Source organism: Coloeus monedula (assembly GCF_965178545.1).
Source record: "Coloeus monedula genome assembly, chromosome: 15".
Classification (NCBI taxonomy): Eukaryota; Metazoa; Chordata; class Aves; order Passeriformes; family Corvidae; genus Coloeus; species Coloeus monedula.
In genome coordinates this window covers 12,279,931-12,297,571 of record NC_138795.1, presented here as the reverse complement: position 1 = coordinate 12,297,571, position 17,641 = coordinate 12,279,931, and the positions used below count along the sequence as shown (strand labels likewise).

At 39.7% G+C, this 17,641-nt stretch overlaps 1 protein-coding gene across 1 annotated transcript in view; it reads right to left on the bottom strand.

Annotated features, from left to right (window-relative positions):
* GABRG2 (gamma-aminobutyric acid type A receptor subunit gamma2) overlaps nt 1–7,300 on the bottom strand; it is a gene marked incomplete at both ends in the record, with an annotated part of 66,100 nt that extends 58,800 nt beyond the window's left edge. Inside the window, one exon of the mRNA XM_082291271.1 lies at nt 7,194–7,300. Coding sequence (XP_082147397.1) covers nt 7,194–7,300 — 107 coding nt within the window. The remainder of the gene's footprint in view (nt 1–7,193) is intronic.
* Nucleotides 7,301–17,641: the final 10,341 nt, after the last annotated feature.

Sequence of the window (17,641 nt, the reverse complement as noted above, 5' to 3'; positions counted from 1 at the left end):
TATTTGTTACGTTTCTCTTCTGCTTATGCAGTCACTGGTAGTTTTCATCAGCATTAAACCCTCCTTTTTTTGACAGCAGTTGTGTTAAAAATATTACTGTTATATAAATAAGAGGATATCACTGTGTGTCAGACTGACTGACAAGACTCGCATATTAATTTCCTGTCACAACTATACAAATTCCCCAGAATCACACTAGATATAATCCTCACTATTCTCTCAATAGTTTTCTTCAACCTACCACCATTGCCCCTCTTTTGCCTCAGTTTGTCTGAGCCAGTTGGCAGGTGTCGGAACTTATGAAAATATGTACTCACTATCTCCCTCTACCATCCTCTTTTCATACGGATGAAAAAACAAATATAGGTCTTTTGTAAATTTCTCCCATTGAAGGAGATGGTTACACATTCTGATATAAATTAAGTTCTAACCGCTTCATATTACAAATTTAAAAGCAAGGTATATTATTTTCTGTTTTGCTATTTTCTCCACTTTCTGGCTTAACGCAAAGCTAAACTTCTTCTTAATTAGAAGAATCAAATAAGTAGATTACTTCTGGACATCAAAATAGGAAACCAGACCCAGTTCAAACAGCAAAGCTCCTACTTACTGCACCAGAGCTCTTCTGAGGCAGATGCTCACATAAATAAAACTCCTGTAAAGACATTACACCTCCATAGGTATACACTCTAGGTGAATTCAGACTCTCATGCTCTGCTTTTTATAGCATCATGACAATTTAGGCCATAATCCATTATCACAAGGAAGCATGCAATAAATCCTAAGTTTAAAGTCATCAAAAGTCACTCACCATATTGAGTCTAAAAAGTACATCTAGAATGGAAACTTTATACTGTTCCTTTCTTATCTCTCCATCACCAAAAATACCTCTTCACCCTGGTTATTTTGTGTTGAATATTTTCCCTAGGGGAAGTTGTAGTCCCTAATTTCATCGGTGCTGAGTGAGTTTTAGTCTCATTCTATGAGAAAGGATCTTCCTTGCCTAATAATAATTATAGTTACTTGACTGTGGTGATGAGCTCTTTTTTTCTGGAATTTATGGTTCTTTCCTGGTACTTTCTGCAGTCTTTTTATTCATTGTATAAGGAATTTATCTTGTTCTAAGTAAATAGCTTCCTGCTTTGAGCCCAGAAAATTTACATCTACTTCCAGTGAAGGTATCTGGATGTCCATTTATATCATCAGCTGTCATCTCTTTTCTAAAAATAAAATGAACACATCTCTTTCTCCTATATTGTCAAAAAGCCTCCCTGGTTCTTGTTCAGAACTTCCGTTAACAGAAAACAACTCATTTTCTAGAATGGAGAAATTCCTTTGTGTCCAGAGGGTCAGGAAAAGACCTATGTGCCACTTAAGATCAATTTACATTACAGTCTGTGAGCTGGAGTGTAAAGTTTTAGTTGATCATATGTATAGAATAAAAAAGAAGGATTGAAGGAAAAAATATTTAGTGGTATTGTAAATCAGTTAGCTGGAATGTAGGTTGAGAGCTTTCTGCAAAGCATTATGCAGTGTAAGGAACACTTTTTGAAGATCCTTACTGAGTTATAATTTAACTTTGGGTGATTTCCCAGTTCTTAGCTGAGCACAAAACTACCTGTAAGAATCTATACTGGGTATGTCCTGGCTTTTCCTTCAGCAACAGACTGACTTCAGTGGAATAGGGATTACCGAGAGGATAAAACAAAGCCTGTCATGTGAGAAGATTCCCAGAACTGTTGAGATTTTCAGCATTAGGCGTCAATAGGGTGTTGGTTTCTTAGTAGGCAAAACTGAGAAAATGGACAATTATATCTTATCATTTGCGTTAAAAGAAATTTTTATTACAATAGAAATCTGTTTCAAAAAGTACAACACTAAATAGGCTATGGAGCATGAAAATGAAAAAAAAAACTCCTTCAGATCTGACAACCTATGTCAGGTTTTGGCTTTTTTTTTCTTAATCTGTGTATTTATATATATTTGTTGAGACTCTTTTCAGTGGTGCCCAGCAACAGGACAAGGAGTTATGGCTGTAAACAGAAACACAAGAAATTCCACCTCAACATGAGAAAGATCTTCTTTGTGGTAAGGGTGGCAGAGCACTGGAACAGCTACCCATTGAGGTTCCTGGAGTCTCCCTCTCTGGAGAGATCCCAAACCCACCTAGACAGGTTCCTGTGTCACCTGCTCCAGGTGACCCTGCCTTGGCGGGGGGTTGGACTGGATGATCTCCAGAGGTCCCTTCCAACCCTAATTATTCAGTGATTGTGTGATTTTCTGAGCTTGAATTCACATTAATCAAGCCCCCAGCTTCCACTTTGTTCTTCACTTGCAGTCTTACACAAGTCACTGCCAGTCTCACACAAGCCACCTCTTTTTCTGCATTAAAGTTTTCTGTGGGTGGAGCTGCAGGTACAACGGTTTGCAAAGCTGCAGGTCAGACTGTACCAACAGAGAACTCCAGTAGACTCCAGTTATCCTGATGAAAGCTAAAAATAAGTAATCAAATGATCACCCTGATGGAATCTCTGTATGTAGGAGTATATAGAATTTTTACAGCTGGAGTGGCTGACACTTCCTGTAGCAAGGGGAAGGCTGGAGGGTACTGAGCCAGCTTCGAATGAGCCAGTCCATCTCTGCAGGACAGTGCCAGTCAGAGCTAGTGACCTTAAAACTGCCTCTGCTTTGGAGCTCACTTGGATGTATATCTACAAGATACTGTAAAAAATCAACCATCCTATACACATGTTACTGCTCAGCTGTGTCTAATGCTTTATCTAATAATTTAATAATTTATTTTTCAATTCACAATTCAGTTTTCTATTGGAGAAAGTGGTGGTCGTTACTTAAGAATATAGGAGTTTAATTGTACTGGGACTGAGATTTAGAAAGAGTTCCCCTTGACAAGACATTTGCTTCTTTTCCTTTCATCCATTCACTCCTATTCTTCCCTTTTAAATTTTTGTGCAACTGTTACAGAATTTAGTGACCTATGTCAATAAAGCAAATGTAGCATAAAGGAAAACAATGCAACCACAATCCAAATCAACAAGATGCGTTTTACAGATTACCATTAATCATGAACATTTTAAAATTAAGACCCTAAAGCATGATTTGAATGGCCATGAAGAAGACATATAATATCAATAATATGAGAAATATTATATTAAAAGAGCAAATTAATTTCCTAAGATATTTTTACTATAGTTAGTTTCTGTGGTTTTTTATTACCAGCTTTCACTTTTTAGATTTTTAAAGATGCAGACTTTTCAAGAGACAACTAACATCGCTTTGAGTACTCACTGGAATATTTTGGAATACATGTGTTTTGACATGCAGGTTATGTTTAGGTGGTTTAGTCACTCCAGCAGAAGTTAGTAAAGGGTTTAATCCATATTTCTAAATCATATATTTTCAAGTAGGGAAACAGTGACTGTAGTCTTTTTTTGCTCCATTAAGTTACTTATAATAGAATTAAACTTAATTTTCAAATCTACTTTAGGTCAGTAGTTTTGGTACTCTTTTTATGACAATAATAGTTGTTCTGAGTTTGTGTCCCAGTATTACAGCTCACAGCAGTCAGGAGTGCAGCATGGTTATGAAAAACTCATAGGTAGGCTCATTCCCCTGTTCCCCCTGACATGCTCAAGTAGTGCAGGTCCTGCATCCACACAGCCTTAGCTGTGCTGATACAAACACTAGAGTATATAAAATATTCAGTTTCATAATATCATAGATAAGGATGAAGTCATATTTTAATAGCACTTAGATTCACATCTTCTGTCATGATGCCTCTTTAAAGGGGACCAATCCTTGTGAGGTGAGGAATTGTCTCTTGCTGAGCAACTCCTTATTCCAGTAATGAGACCTCTGGCTTAGTGTTAGTGTTGTACACTGTGTATTGGAAGTGTATGAAGAACTACAGCTGCAGGATTAACGCCAAACTGATGTTAGCAAGTTTTACAGTAATTCTAAGTGACTGTCCCTCTGAGAGATAATCTTTTAGTCCTTGTTATTATAACACATCACTTTACAAGAGCAAAACAATTTTATTTACACCCATGTTCAGTAATTTACTAATAAAAAAAAAAGTACTCACTTAGGCACCAAACTATTTTGATGCTAAAATGATAGCTTTATTTGGGGGGTTTTTTGGATCAGTCTTGACAGTCTTCTGTTTTAGGCATGTAGCTGCAGCATAAATACATTGCCATGAAACTTTTTGGGCACTAACAAGTGAAAAAAAAAAAGTCCCACATTTCCCACCTGAACATTAATTTCCACTGTATTATGTAGCTTTTGCTGGCAATTTGTTAAAGCTCTAGAAAAATAACTGATAAACTCCACATATAAATAGTGTGTAGAGTACAGCATTAAATAATTTTGAAACTTTGCTGGTGAGTTCTATTGCATATAATGTTTTAAATACCTATTGTATGTTCAATAAGGACAATCAGATAAGTAGCTCCAATTAAACCACATCAGGTGTACAATTTTTTGGGTTTTAATAATAATTTTAAATAGTCTCTGGATCCAAAAAATTTTTATATACAAGTTTTAGAAACTGGGAGCATGATCTGACTAATTTTCATTGAACATAACTCCCAAGTCCATGTGATGGACTGCACACTGCTGTTACAGTAATCTGATGGGTAAGATGATTTATGCAAGGAGTTTGCAGTCCAGTTATGAATATCAAGAAACAGACTGTAAGAAAGCACTTCCTAAAACTTTAGTGTGCCCTGTTGTAAGGATGTATTTTGTGCATTTAATAAAACTGATACAAATTCTGTAAAGGTAAAATACCGCAGTGTTGTAAAATGATATTTGTTCTGAATTCATTCAAATCATGATTTACTGAAATCAATGCTAGAATTTTAGCTACTTCTATTACTGCCTGAGTGATGTCTTAACTCTCCTCTTCTGTCTTCAGTCTTCTAAATATTAACGATTTTGCAACAATAAATTTCTCTATATAGTATTTTTTTGTATTAATAGAGTTCAAACTTCTGCACAGCAGTGGTAATCAAATGTGTTCAATTACTTTGATCAGATTCTGCAAATACTTAAAGTTCTGTGTGTATTCTGATTGATGTCCACACGTTTATTCAGATGTTTAACATGGAGCACCTTTGCTAGTGTTCAGTTGGCCCTTCAGAATTTCAGTGTCCAAGAAAAGTGACACACAATATAATAGTCCCCTCCTTCTGAAGTGTTTGATGAGTTTTTAACACAGAAAACCTTTCATCTTGGCTATAAATAAATGGTATCTAAGTTCAACTTTTATAACTCTGTCTTGGTCCTTGAGTTTCCAAAACTAATAATAAGGTTTCTTTCAAAACGGAGGAGGAAAATGTCCTTATTGTTAGAATTAAAATCATATTTGCATGCTGACTTATTTGAAATGTTTTTGTAAAGCACTAAGAAGAATTTTCCCTTTACTTGTTGCTATTATTTCTCTGTCTATGATTTATACTTTAAAATTATGAGGTCGGGAGGTTGTTAGAGGAAACCATCTTGGCTATCAGATAGATAGCTGTGAACAGAATACAGAACTTTTTGCTGAGATAAAACTTTAAGGTGCATTATGAAGGGTTTCTTTTAAAGCCTATGAAATAATTTTGGCAAAATTCCTCTCAGGCAATGTTTTTCTGAAAGATGAGTGAAAAGAAGGAAGTGTGCTAAAATAAGTATCTGGGATTATTTTAGTGGAAGTTTTATGTCAAAATAATATGAAAGTCCATGTCATAAAATCCTGTAAAAATTTAATTTTCCATTTCTGTGTTCAGGTAGTTAACCATAACTGGTTCTGTAAGGGTCAGACATACCTCACACCTGTCTTACTCCCAACACCGAAGTACCCTCATGGTAGACTCACTGAGTTTTATTTCATTTTCTACTCAATTTTCAACCATTTTTAGTTTCTTCTGACAGGAATTCTTTACAGAGTTCTTTTTGTGTGAAAAAGTTACTTGAAAACCCAGCAATTTAATTTCTCTGGCCAATCATTTTGGCCTTTTATTTGGCTTAGATCTAGGATCCTACCACTGCTGGTATGAAGTCTGATTTTTCTTAAATAAAAAAGCCCAGAAAGAACTCACTTTTTGGTATGGTTGTGTCCAGGTAAAAGGAAGGAAGGAAGGAAGGAGAAAGAAGGTAAATTTGAGGAGCCTGTGTGAATCCAGCATTAGTAGTAGCAAAGAGAGTGGCCACTAACTTCTCAAAGATATTAGTGACCACATGTCTTATGCAGCTGTGGGGAGCAGTCTATTGCCTCTTAAAAGGCCACACGCTTTGCTGTGCAGAGATATTTTCTCATCTAACCTGTTAAATGCACAGTCCACACATTTGTGCAGGAATGTCTGCTCCAGCGCAATGCTTGGCACTGCAGCAATACTCCCGCCCTCCACTTTCTGCTCATCCACATATGAACTCCTGCTTCCTCTGCTGTTGGGATTTTTACCCTTTTCCATTTAGGTATCCGATGCACATATGCAGCATGCACAGGTTGTCTGTCAGCAGAGCGCGTCGGGTGTGGGGGGAAATGCTGTTGGAGACATTCAGCTCATGCGAATCCGAAAACTATCGCATCCCCTGGAGAGCCGCAGCCGCCCGCACGGGAGGGATGTGCCGGGCCGAGGGGCTGTGAGGGACCCGAGGGGCTATGAGGGACTCGGGAAGGCTGTGAGGGACCCGGGGGAGCTGTGTGGAACCGGGGGGACCTGTGCGGGACCCGCATCCCTGTCCTTGGTGCTCAGCCCTGCCCGCCGCTCGCCGCTGCGCAGCCCCGCACAGCCATGATGAGGCTGCCCGCTCCGGGAAAACAAGCAGGAATGCAAGGACATTCTGCTCACAAAACACAGCTGCCATGTAACTCCATGCACCGGAGCAAGCAATTAATTCAGAGATAAAAGGCTTCATTAATATGGTACCAAATTCTATGAACACCCCGGCATGTACCACCATCACACACACCCGCTGCTCGCCCTCCCTGTCCATGTCAGAGCGACAAAAATTGTAAGAGAAATAAAACATTCTAAGATCTCAGCTGCTAGGAGATACACGAATGCAATGCCACTATCCAAACCTCTGGTATTCTCACCACAGCTCAGCAAATTCACAGATTCTTCACCCCCCCAGCCCTCCCTCTCCCCCCACCCTCCCAAACAGAATCAGAAAACACATCTTACCTCTGGATGAGAGAGAGGAACAGAAGTGCCCACACCATCATTTTCAGAGAAAATGCAGGATTCAAGGATGCAGTGCTCCCCGGGCTTGTTGGATTTGGAGGAATCATCTCTATTCCAGCCCCCCCCCCCCCCCCCCCAGCTTTTTCCCCCCTTTCCTCTTGGTTGCAGATGGATCCGTCCCCTTCTTTAATTTTTTTTTTTTTTTTTTTTTGGTAGTAGTTCTCCCTCCTCCCTACCAGGTCCCGTCAGTGGGATGAAACATTGCGCCCAGCTGCGGGAATTAATATGCAGGGCGAGAGAAATTAGATCTGCTCAATCCCTTTGCAGATATAATCAGAAAACGTCACCTCAGGCAGCAGGCAGCTTCCAAATCTAGGGAAATAATATAATTTGGAGAAAAGGAAAAAAATAAAGCCCAAACAAAAAGCAAAAATCACAGACAGTCACAGAATAAAAACAGTCAAGGAAAGGAGAACATACACATTTACGGAACCACTGACACACATGCAACAAAATCCAATAAAGCAACAATGAGTAAATGAGAGGGGGGGAAAAAAAAAGAAGGAGTAAAGCAATGGAGCTTCTGCCTGAATGCAGATTAACTCTGAGGTCAAAGTGGAAATGATGCACTCTGCTGCAGCACAGATTAACACATGCGTGGTGTCAGCCAGGGTGCTTTTTAACCTTTGATTACACATATGCAGGCAGCCTGGATTTTCGGCAGGCATAAAAAAGGAGGTTGGAAGGAAAAGCTTGCCCTATGCTGCTGAGCATCCTCATTTTTCTAAACAGTGTGGAAATCATGATTGCAAAGGGGGGGGGGGGGGGGGGAAATGAAAGGTTGGATGGGGGAGTGGAAAAGGGAGGGATGGTTGTTGCTAAGTAACTCAGGAAATGGGGAAAGCGGCATTGGTGGAGTCGGTATGAATGAGGTGATTTAATGTGTGATAGGATTAGGGGGAATATGTAAGGTTTTTATCTCCCCTCCCCCTAATAAAATGAAGCTACACAGACACAGGAAACACTTCCTGGCCAGAGGGGAAACACTAGAGCACTATAAAAGATGAACGTTGCCAAATTTTGGAACCAGAATCCCAAGTTCCGTTGTCCAAAAATGCAATTTAGCAACTAATAGTGGAGTAAAAAATTCAGGGAATCTCATGATTTCCTAAAGTAAGAGCACTTCAGTCTAAAATAGGTACTTGGACTACAACCTACAATAACATTTTTTTTTTACCTCCCCTATTTCTTCTGTCTAGATTAAAGTAAATATGGACAAAAATAAGCCTGCCTAATGACATTTATGAACTGGGGGAATGGGCAAGCTTAGTCATCAGGAATATTTTTTTTCAGTCCCAAGCCCATTTTTCTAAAACTTAAGGGATAAATAAATAAATAATTATCCTAAAGAAAACCTAAATGAAGGGAAAGTGAAATGTTCCCAATAAAATAAAAACATCAATATTTCTTGCTGTACTTCGTCTAGTCTGAACCAAATATGACACAGATTCTGCTGAAACCTTCTAATACCCTGGACAATCTGTTAGTTCCCTGTGTCCAAATGCAGAATGAAATTTATCCATCAGAATTAGATACAGTAGTTGCTGTCTCAGAGTCTCTAAAAACATAGATCTAGCCTTCAGCAATCAAGTTAATTTTTTCTGTTTCCAAACACAATGCATTTAACAATAAACAATAGATCAATATTATTAGTTGAATGAAATATGTCTTGGTTCCTGGATAGTTTGATGATTATGTGGGCTAGTATTTAACACAGTCACTGTATTTTTCTGTGTATTATCAGTGTTTGTAAACACTGTATTATCAGTGTTTACAAACAAAGTAAAAAGTTGCAAGCCTCTTTCTTAATATTTCCAGCCAATGGTCTTATTGTTAATTAAGTTATTCCACCAGCTCATGAAATACATCCTCTTCAGTGATAGAAAGCTATAAAATATTTCAAATGCTCTCTCTGTATCTCTCTTCTTCTGTGTTTATATATATATATATATATACATATCTATATATATAGGTATGTATGTGTGTGTATATATATATGTATGCATGTTCAAATATCAACGTTTATTCATGGTTCACTTCATTACCTGTAAACATGACACTTCTGTGATTTTATTGCTGTAATCTCTCTCATCAGTTAGCACAACATTCCTTTGAAGGATGAAAATGCTGTGTATATTTTGGTGAGGGAATCAAAATTGTTAGCTAAGAATTTGAATTATACAAACATTTATTGTCTTGGCTACAGCAACTGTGTCTGCACAAGCATGGCAGCTTTACTCTGCACATTTTTTACTAAAAATTTGTTCTGTTAGCAAAATCTTCTTTTCTGAAAAGAGTTCCTGGACTTCCTACAAAATTCTTATACACTTTCATTCCAGAGAGTCAGCTCATTATTCATGCTAAGAGAGGCAAGGGGTCTGCAATAGAAGAAAAACCTGCAGGTGTCAAAGCTTGAGAGAGTTTTCCAGGCTTCCCATCACATAGAGGGTATGTCAAAAAGAATTAGATGCTGTAATACTAATCCTTGATTGCTCAGAGTTTATTAAGGTACAGGGACCATTATTAGCTGTACCTTCTATTCACATTGTTAATTGGGTATCAGTTGGTTTTGATAGGCAAGCATAATGTGGAGAGTGTGTAGATTTTTCTGTATATTAAAATGAGGATCACCATATTATGATCAATTTTTCATCCCAGACACATCTGCTTTAATTTTTATTTCAGCTGCCTGCAACTGGCATTTAGGCATTGACTTGGGTAGTGGGAATCAGTGGACCACACAATGGCCAAGTTAGGTTTTTGAGTGCTCCTAGATAAGATCATTTCAATATTAAAATACTTGACCCCAATACATAAAACTTACCCGCCACTAATCAAGCAATACCAGGTTTTGGCTCTAAGTAATTTTAAATGAAAATTTGTCCTTGCATTTCTTTGCAACCTTGGCCTGAAAGAAGGGAAAGTAAAGCCATGTTTTATGCTTAATGAATTTCAATATTATTATATTATGTTGATAACCTCTGCTAGGAAAATCTTTGTTTATCTGTAGCAGATAGAACTGCCATAGAAAACAAAAATATGCCAGGCTGTTTTCTCTCTGAACACAGTCTTCGAAGCACAGTGTTCTGCTTTCTGTGCCCACAAGCTCAATCAGACACTGATGTTTTAGAATTCCATCACAATAAATTATCACAAAGGATCAAATTCACATGAGGACACTGCCTAGTTTGAAATGTTTTCCTGACACCTTTTGTATGATAAACCAATCCCACATAGTAACTTGCCCCTGGGCACAAATGTAGTATCTTCACAACAAGTAACTTCAAGTTTTTATGAAAAAAAGTCTTATGAAGAATAATTAAACACACAAGTGATTGTTCCAAAAAGAAGCATTCTGTATCATACTGGAATATTATAAGAGTATCTTAGTGAATTTGGCAGACAGCTTGTTTACAAGGGGGTTCTCAGCTCCCATGATTTCTCTATGTGTCTGTATCCTTAAGCCCAAGGAAAACATGGCTTTTCCTTACCCTAAAATTATTTCTTTTCTGTGTATCAAATATTAAATCACATGTCAGAAAGGAAGAAAAAAAAGATACATGTAAAAAAGCAAATGCAAAAGTGGGTGTTACAAAAGATGCATAAAGTGGAAAAAAAAGGATTCTGTCAATGTCAATATCTTGCCAGATTGTCTTTTATCACATGTCCTGTCTGGAAGTTTTTTCTGTTTCAGCTTGGTTTTCCTTGTGTTGCTTTAGATATAAACAAACAAGCAAACCACCAAAAATAAAGTGCTAATTTCACTCTCTCTCTCTAATGGCACATGGTGTGGGTAGAGATAACTGGTTTATATGGGTCATGTAAAGGATGCTTTCTTAAAGGCATAAGAAGGAAACATCTAGGTAGTTAAATTCTCTAATTATGCTTATGAGACTATTTATTACATATCAAGTAATGTTTTGATACTTAGAAAAATACATTAATGTCGGGGTCCCTTCCCCCCCCCGCCATGTAGCACTGGGAGAGGGGCCCTGGGGAGAGACACGGGGTTTCCCTGGCCCCTGGTCAGCCTCGTTCTCCACTGGTTGGTTTGTGTTCCCCTGCGCGGGCAAGGACCCTCGGGTCCCGTGACTGTAACAGTTCCTCAGCAGAGCCCCCGCCATGCGGCTGGAGAAATAAACATCTCTGAAACATCTATCAAGAATCGGTTGTTGCGGGTTGGGTTTGTAACCGGGCAGAAACACCAATTTAGTGTAGTGGTTTGGTCTAAAATACTCATTACTGTTTATCTTCTGTGAGATAAGAATTAGGAGAAATGCAAAGCAGGCACCAAACTTGAAAGAATATAAAGAAGTTTATTAACAGACCTAAAAGAAGGGGAAAAAAAATTATACCACCTTCAGAACTCTCCTCCTCCCCCCACCTTCCTCCCTTCTCCCACTGACAATGTGAAAAGACAACCCTTAAGATGTTCAGTCTGTTTACCACTTCCATAATAACCTTGTTCAGTCCATTTAGAAAGAGAAGTCTCTTCTTGCTCGTGCTATGAAAACATTATCACAACGAGACAGCCACCCACTTCCAAATATTGTTCAGTCCATTTAGGAAGAGGAGTCTCTCTGCTCGCATGTGAGTCCCTTCTCCTGACTTGCAGCTTTTCCTGCAACTGCTTTTGAGGGTCCACTCTTGAAGTTTTTTGGGGTACAGTTTTAAGGTTGAGCTGTTCAGAAACAAAAACAGAGGCCCTTCTCCTTCCCTGGGAGCAAAGGGTCTTCCTCATCTTCATCATTAAGACTATCTCTGGGAGCATCTCTAGGAACTGAGGTTTCTCCTTTCCCATTTGGAGCAAAAGTCCTCATCTGGTTCATCTCTAGGGACTGAAGTTTTCTCCTTTCCCATTTGGAGCAAAAGTCCTCATCTGGTTCATCTCTCCCTGTCCAAACTTCTCATGAAATTACAGCTGTGTCAGCATCTGCCTATCTCAGCACAGGTGCTTTTGCTTACGAGTTGAACACTCCACCCCCCATATCTTCATGAAATTACAACAGGATACTCTGATATATCATAGCTTCACAACAGAATTTCAGCTTTAAGCATCTCCTCTCTCTCTTCCCTCAGGTTTTCAGCTCTTCACAGCAATAAAAAGGGTTAATCTCACCTCGGCCTTGCAGCTTTGCAGCTGGAATGTTGAATTTTTCTTATCATAGTGGAGAGGGGGGAGAGCCGAGCCGCTCCGGCTGCCCACGGCAAGGCAGTGGGGGGGGTTCCACGGCTGGAACAGGTCCATCGGCTCCAGGATGGCCGTGGCCCGGCCCGGCCTGGCCCAAGCAGGGCCTGGGCCTGGCCCACTGGGCCTTGCTCGGGCCCTGCAGCCACCTGTCCCAGCACCGGAAACGAGAGAGAGCTTGGAGGGGGAGTTTGTCTATTCTTAAATGTGGATCACAAGGGTGGTCACAACTTTAAGTGGCTTAGAGAATTTTCCATATTCAAACTGGCCAGCTGATAGGTTCTATCAGGTCCCAGAGGAAACTGTAAGCACTTCTTAGCAAGGACATCCCTTCTGGGACTATGCTTGCTAACCTATGACATCGGTTCATATATATTTCTTTTCCATGGCCCTCCTTGTTTGTGACATCGTGTTACAGAATCCTCACTGTAACAAATGGTGGTGAATGCGGGCAGAACAATCCCCGATCCCTAAGCGACTGATGTGTGTGAGTAAATCCTAGAAACTTTGGATTCCTCTTCCTGTTTTTGTTTTGCTATTCCATATCTAGACTATGGAGGAGCCATGGGAAGACTCTTTGCTCTCAGAGCTGCATATGGATATTTATCTTAAACTTGAAAAGATTCTTGAACAACGATTTGTAAATTTTAGCTTAATTCAAGCTCAAAAGGAACTGAAACACTTCCTGGCATGGTTGTTTTAAGAACTTTTTCTATGTTTCTTGGGATTTAATTCTTACCAAAGACTTTTGGAATACCATTTGGACACAGTTAATTTTTGAGTTAAAATATATGCCGATGGAAGAATATTTTCATGAATATTATTCCGTTACCGAGACTGTTGAGCAATGTCAGCTGTGTCTTGGCAAAGGGAAGCCTGGCTCAGGGACCGTGCAACCCAAGCCATGTGGACTGAGCCCTCTCTGAGCAGCAGCGAGGCAGTTCCCGCATGCAGGTGGAGCCATGCGAGCTGCAGGGTTGGCAGCGGGGCAAGGTGCTGCAGGAGCGGTGTGACCCGGTGGTGCCCGCCCAGCCCCGTGCAGCGCATTGTGGAGCGAGCCCTGTGAATGCCCGACCGAGAGGGGCGGTGCGCAGGCGGCGGCCGGCAGCGGCGGTAGAGCGGAGCCACACGCAGCCGAGATGCGCACTGGAGCAGGGCACGGGGGAGTCATCACTCGGGGACCCGGCCGAGACATGGGAGCAGCACACAGCAGCAGCAGCGAAGCTGCAACCAGAGGAGGCGATGCATGGAGAACTGAGCGGCGCGGCCCAGCCCAGCCCACGTGGCCCAGAATGCAAGCCTGGGAAGAGCGCGCAGGCACCAGCAGCCCCAACAATTCCAACAAGGGAGCAACCGAAAGCAAAAGAGACAGCAAAAACGCAGCCAGACAGAAAACAGCAGCCACTCAGAAAAAGGAAATAAACACCGTAGCTAAGGTTTTAGGAATAGTAAAATGGTATAATGTTAAACAAAATTATGGTTTTATAACAAGATGTGACAACCAGCAAGACATATTCGTGCATTGAACTGCTATTAAAAAGAATAACCCTGAAAAATGCATCCCAAGCTTGGGAGATGGAGAAGTGGTGGAATTCAAAATTGTACAAGGTAGAAAAGGGTTACAAGCATCGCAGGTCACTGGGCCTGATGGTGTTTCTATAAAAGGCAGTATCTATGCAAAAAATCGTAGTCATGTTAGACAATATTTCCATTATAAGCCCCCCCTACAGTCTCCCTTTCCTAATCCCACCTTTCCCCTTTATCCTATATCCTATTACCCCCAATGTATTCCCAATCCATTTTTTCATCCATAGTTTCCCTCACAAAACCATGCCTTTGCTAATTGTTTCCCCAAAAATCCCTTTCCAATGCCGAGTGGGGGATGAAAAGGGGGGGGGGGGGAAGACATTAAACCCTCTCCTGCCTCAGTTTCCCCACAAAGCATGCTCAGAGAGTTCTGTCTCCCTTCTGTCAGCCTTAGGATGTTCCAGAGAATCTGTTTGGACATTTAAAGACTCAGGAGGGTGGCTTATTTTGTTTTAAAACTGCTCTTGTTATGTTTATCCAGTTGTTTTCAATGTTAAGTTTTAAATCTCTTTTGTTAAAAATAAACGGGTGAAATGTTGGGGTCTCCTCCCCCGCCGTGTAGCCCTGGGAGAGGGGCCCTGAGGGGAGGCACGGGGTTTCCCCAGCCCCTGCTCAGCCTCGTTCCCCATTGGTTGGTTTGTGTTCCCTGCGCGGGCAAGGACCCTCGGGTCTCGTGACTGTAACAGTTCCTCGGCAGAGCCCCGACCATGCGGCTGGAGAAATAAACATCTCTGAAACATCTATCAAGAATCGGTCTATATATATTTCTTTTCCACGGCCTCCTTGTTTGATACATGCGTGTTACAGTATCCCCACTGTAGCACATTAACTGTTTTAAATTATTCTTATCTTAAAATAAAATATCCTAGTTATTAATAAAAAGACTTTTGAACTGCATGAATCAACATATTTTTAAAAATAGCTTGTATAAAGCTATATATAAATACATCTTTTATAGTAGTAGTTATAACATTGGTAACATTTTGCTTTCTTCCAAGATTCTCCTAGCATATTCTAGCCCCGGGTAAATATTTTAATACTGAATTCCTGAGGAAAATAGCATCCAATATAAAGCATTTCTTTGATGGAATTCTAGGATTTGATATAATCTCTCTTTTTTTCCCATAGCCTGTCTTCTGACACATTTTCTGGTCATCAATAGGTGTACAAATGTGTATTAAAACATGGAAAAACTAAAAATTAATATTGTAACACTTCTAGGAGAAAGGTAGGTCATGGTTTTATACATTTATTACTCTACATATGTGTTCATGGTTGTGCATAGGAGGATTTCATTTAGAATACCCAGACACCTAGTTCTCTTTTAATCCATGTGCTCAAAATACAGCGAGTCTGTGAAGGAGTGGTATGGAGGTGGGCTGAACTAAATCTGCACTAGGTAAGTGCTAGACTAAAATCATAGTTTAGAGATGATTATTGACTTCCTAATCAACATGAAATCTGGACCTTTCAAAGAGCTTTGTAAACCAAGACCAACTTCATTATTGCACAAATATATACAACCATGTCAGTACTAAGTAGATGAACTCAAAAGTGTATCCAAATATAGTGTATCCAAATATAGACCTATTTTGCCAAATGTAACCTAAATATAACTATCTGTTATAGTATTAAAAAATAGTCCCATCTTAATATTGAATCTCACTGCTACTTTTCCCAGGTAAATATTGGATGGAGTCAGAAATATTGTTTATCATTGTGTAGAATATAGATGTCACAGAATTTCAAAGTAGGACTCTAAGTTATATTTAATTATTTAACTGAAAAAGTATTGTTTAAGCATTGTTTCAGTCCTGTTTATTTAGAAGTACGATGACTCAAACTGTCAGAATAAAAGAAAAAAAAGACTAAATAGGTAAAGATAGTAATTCTTTCAAGAAACCCTTCAAGCTGAAGTCACCTTCTTAGAGGATTCAACCTACTGCATTTTTTTTAAAAAGCCAAAATCTTGGGCTGCCTCGGTGTGAAGGATTGGTTACGTGAGAAAAGGCACATAGATTCTTTGCAGTTAGCTGAGCAAGGTCTCACAGAACACTGCATCACACATTATGTGTAACAACTGAAGTTGCAGAATATCACATGTATCTTGCTCAATAACTGAACCATCATTGAGTCTTATTGCTGAGCTATGGGTTTATCTGCAGAGTTAGCAAGGTTAGGTTTTGGCAGCAAAACAATGGACATCTGTAGTTAGAAGGCCAGAGAAAAAGGAGAACTGCTGACCACAGAAGGGGGACTAAAGGAGGGGTTAGGATCAGCTTAGATGACGTAAACCACTTAGAATGCGCCTTTATGAATATGCATGAAGCCTATTATTGTTAGTATATAAGGAGTTCTGGTACAATCAATAAATCGGATTCCTGTTGATCACTCATATTGAGCGTCTGGGTTTCCCCCTCTATTGCGACACTTGGGAAATTATTTTTTAGAGAATAATTTTAAAGTTTAGCAATTCAAATTGAGAAGTGTTTCCCAAGACAGGCATACAGTGATATTTCAGGATTTAATGCAAAATGAGTATTTTTACACATAGATATTAATTTAATCTGTATCACCAGGTTTTTCTTCAAAGCAATCACTTTCCAAGTATTTGACATAAAAGAAAAAATTCTGGTAGCCTAAATACAACCAAAATACAACCCCAAAATACTCTGTTTGCTTATGTGCTTTGATCTTATGCTAAGACAGTAAAGAAAACAAGTTGTTGGCTAAGAGCTCTCTCACTCTGCTTAGATTTACAAGCTCCTGCCAGGAACAGACTTACCAAATGCTATTTTGTGCTGTAAGCATCTAAGATTCTGTTGTCATAAAACTGTTGGAGCAAACTGCATTCCCCATCTCCCTACTACGGACCTGATTAAGCTTCCTTGCCCTGTAACATTACCTAGAGGGTCTAGTCCCGGTACTCTAAATTCTTATGTGAAAAAATCACCATGCTAAGGTACTCTCTGAGGAATATATTAATGTTGTTTTCCAAACAGTTTTATTAATGCCTAGGAGAAGTTTCTGCTTCACAAGAGTTTTGAAGAAGCACAATTTTGAGGAGTCATTTATTAATATGTATTCATATATATCAGTCTTGTGTACAGAATTTCACACAGTTTATACTAAGAGCTTGGATCCAAACCCTGTGTTCAAACTATAGCTTCCTCCCCATACTTGCCTTGTGCTGAATCTCTAAGTTTAGGACCACTTTGAAACCATCCCAGGAAGGCAGACTCTGCGTCCTGTACTCAAGCACCAGCCAAAGGGGAAAGGAGAATGCTGGAGTTGTCCACCTCTCACTCCTGGGGCTGAGAGAGGGTGGGCAATGCTGGGCTCATTTCTGGGGTGATGACAGGATCTCTACATGAAGGAACAAGGGAACCCTGTTCACATAATATGCACTTTCAGTGGGACAAGTTGAGTTCCACTGTCCATAAATATGATTATTACCAGTGACCATTCAACCTACTTGCATCTTGATTTGGATATTTACCTGCATGTAACTTGTAACCGTATATATTGTCTATTGAGAAAGGAGAGAGGAAGGAATACGGTGTGCACAGTCAGTACTAAACACCAAAAGGAAAAACACTTTAGAAATTTTGAA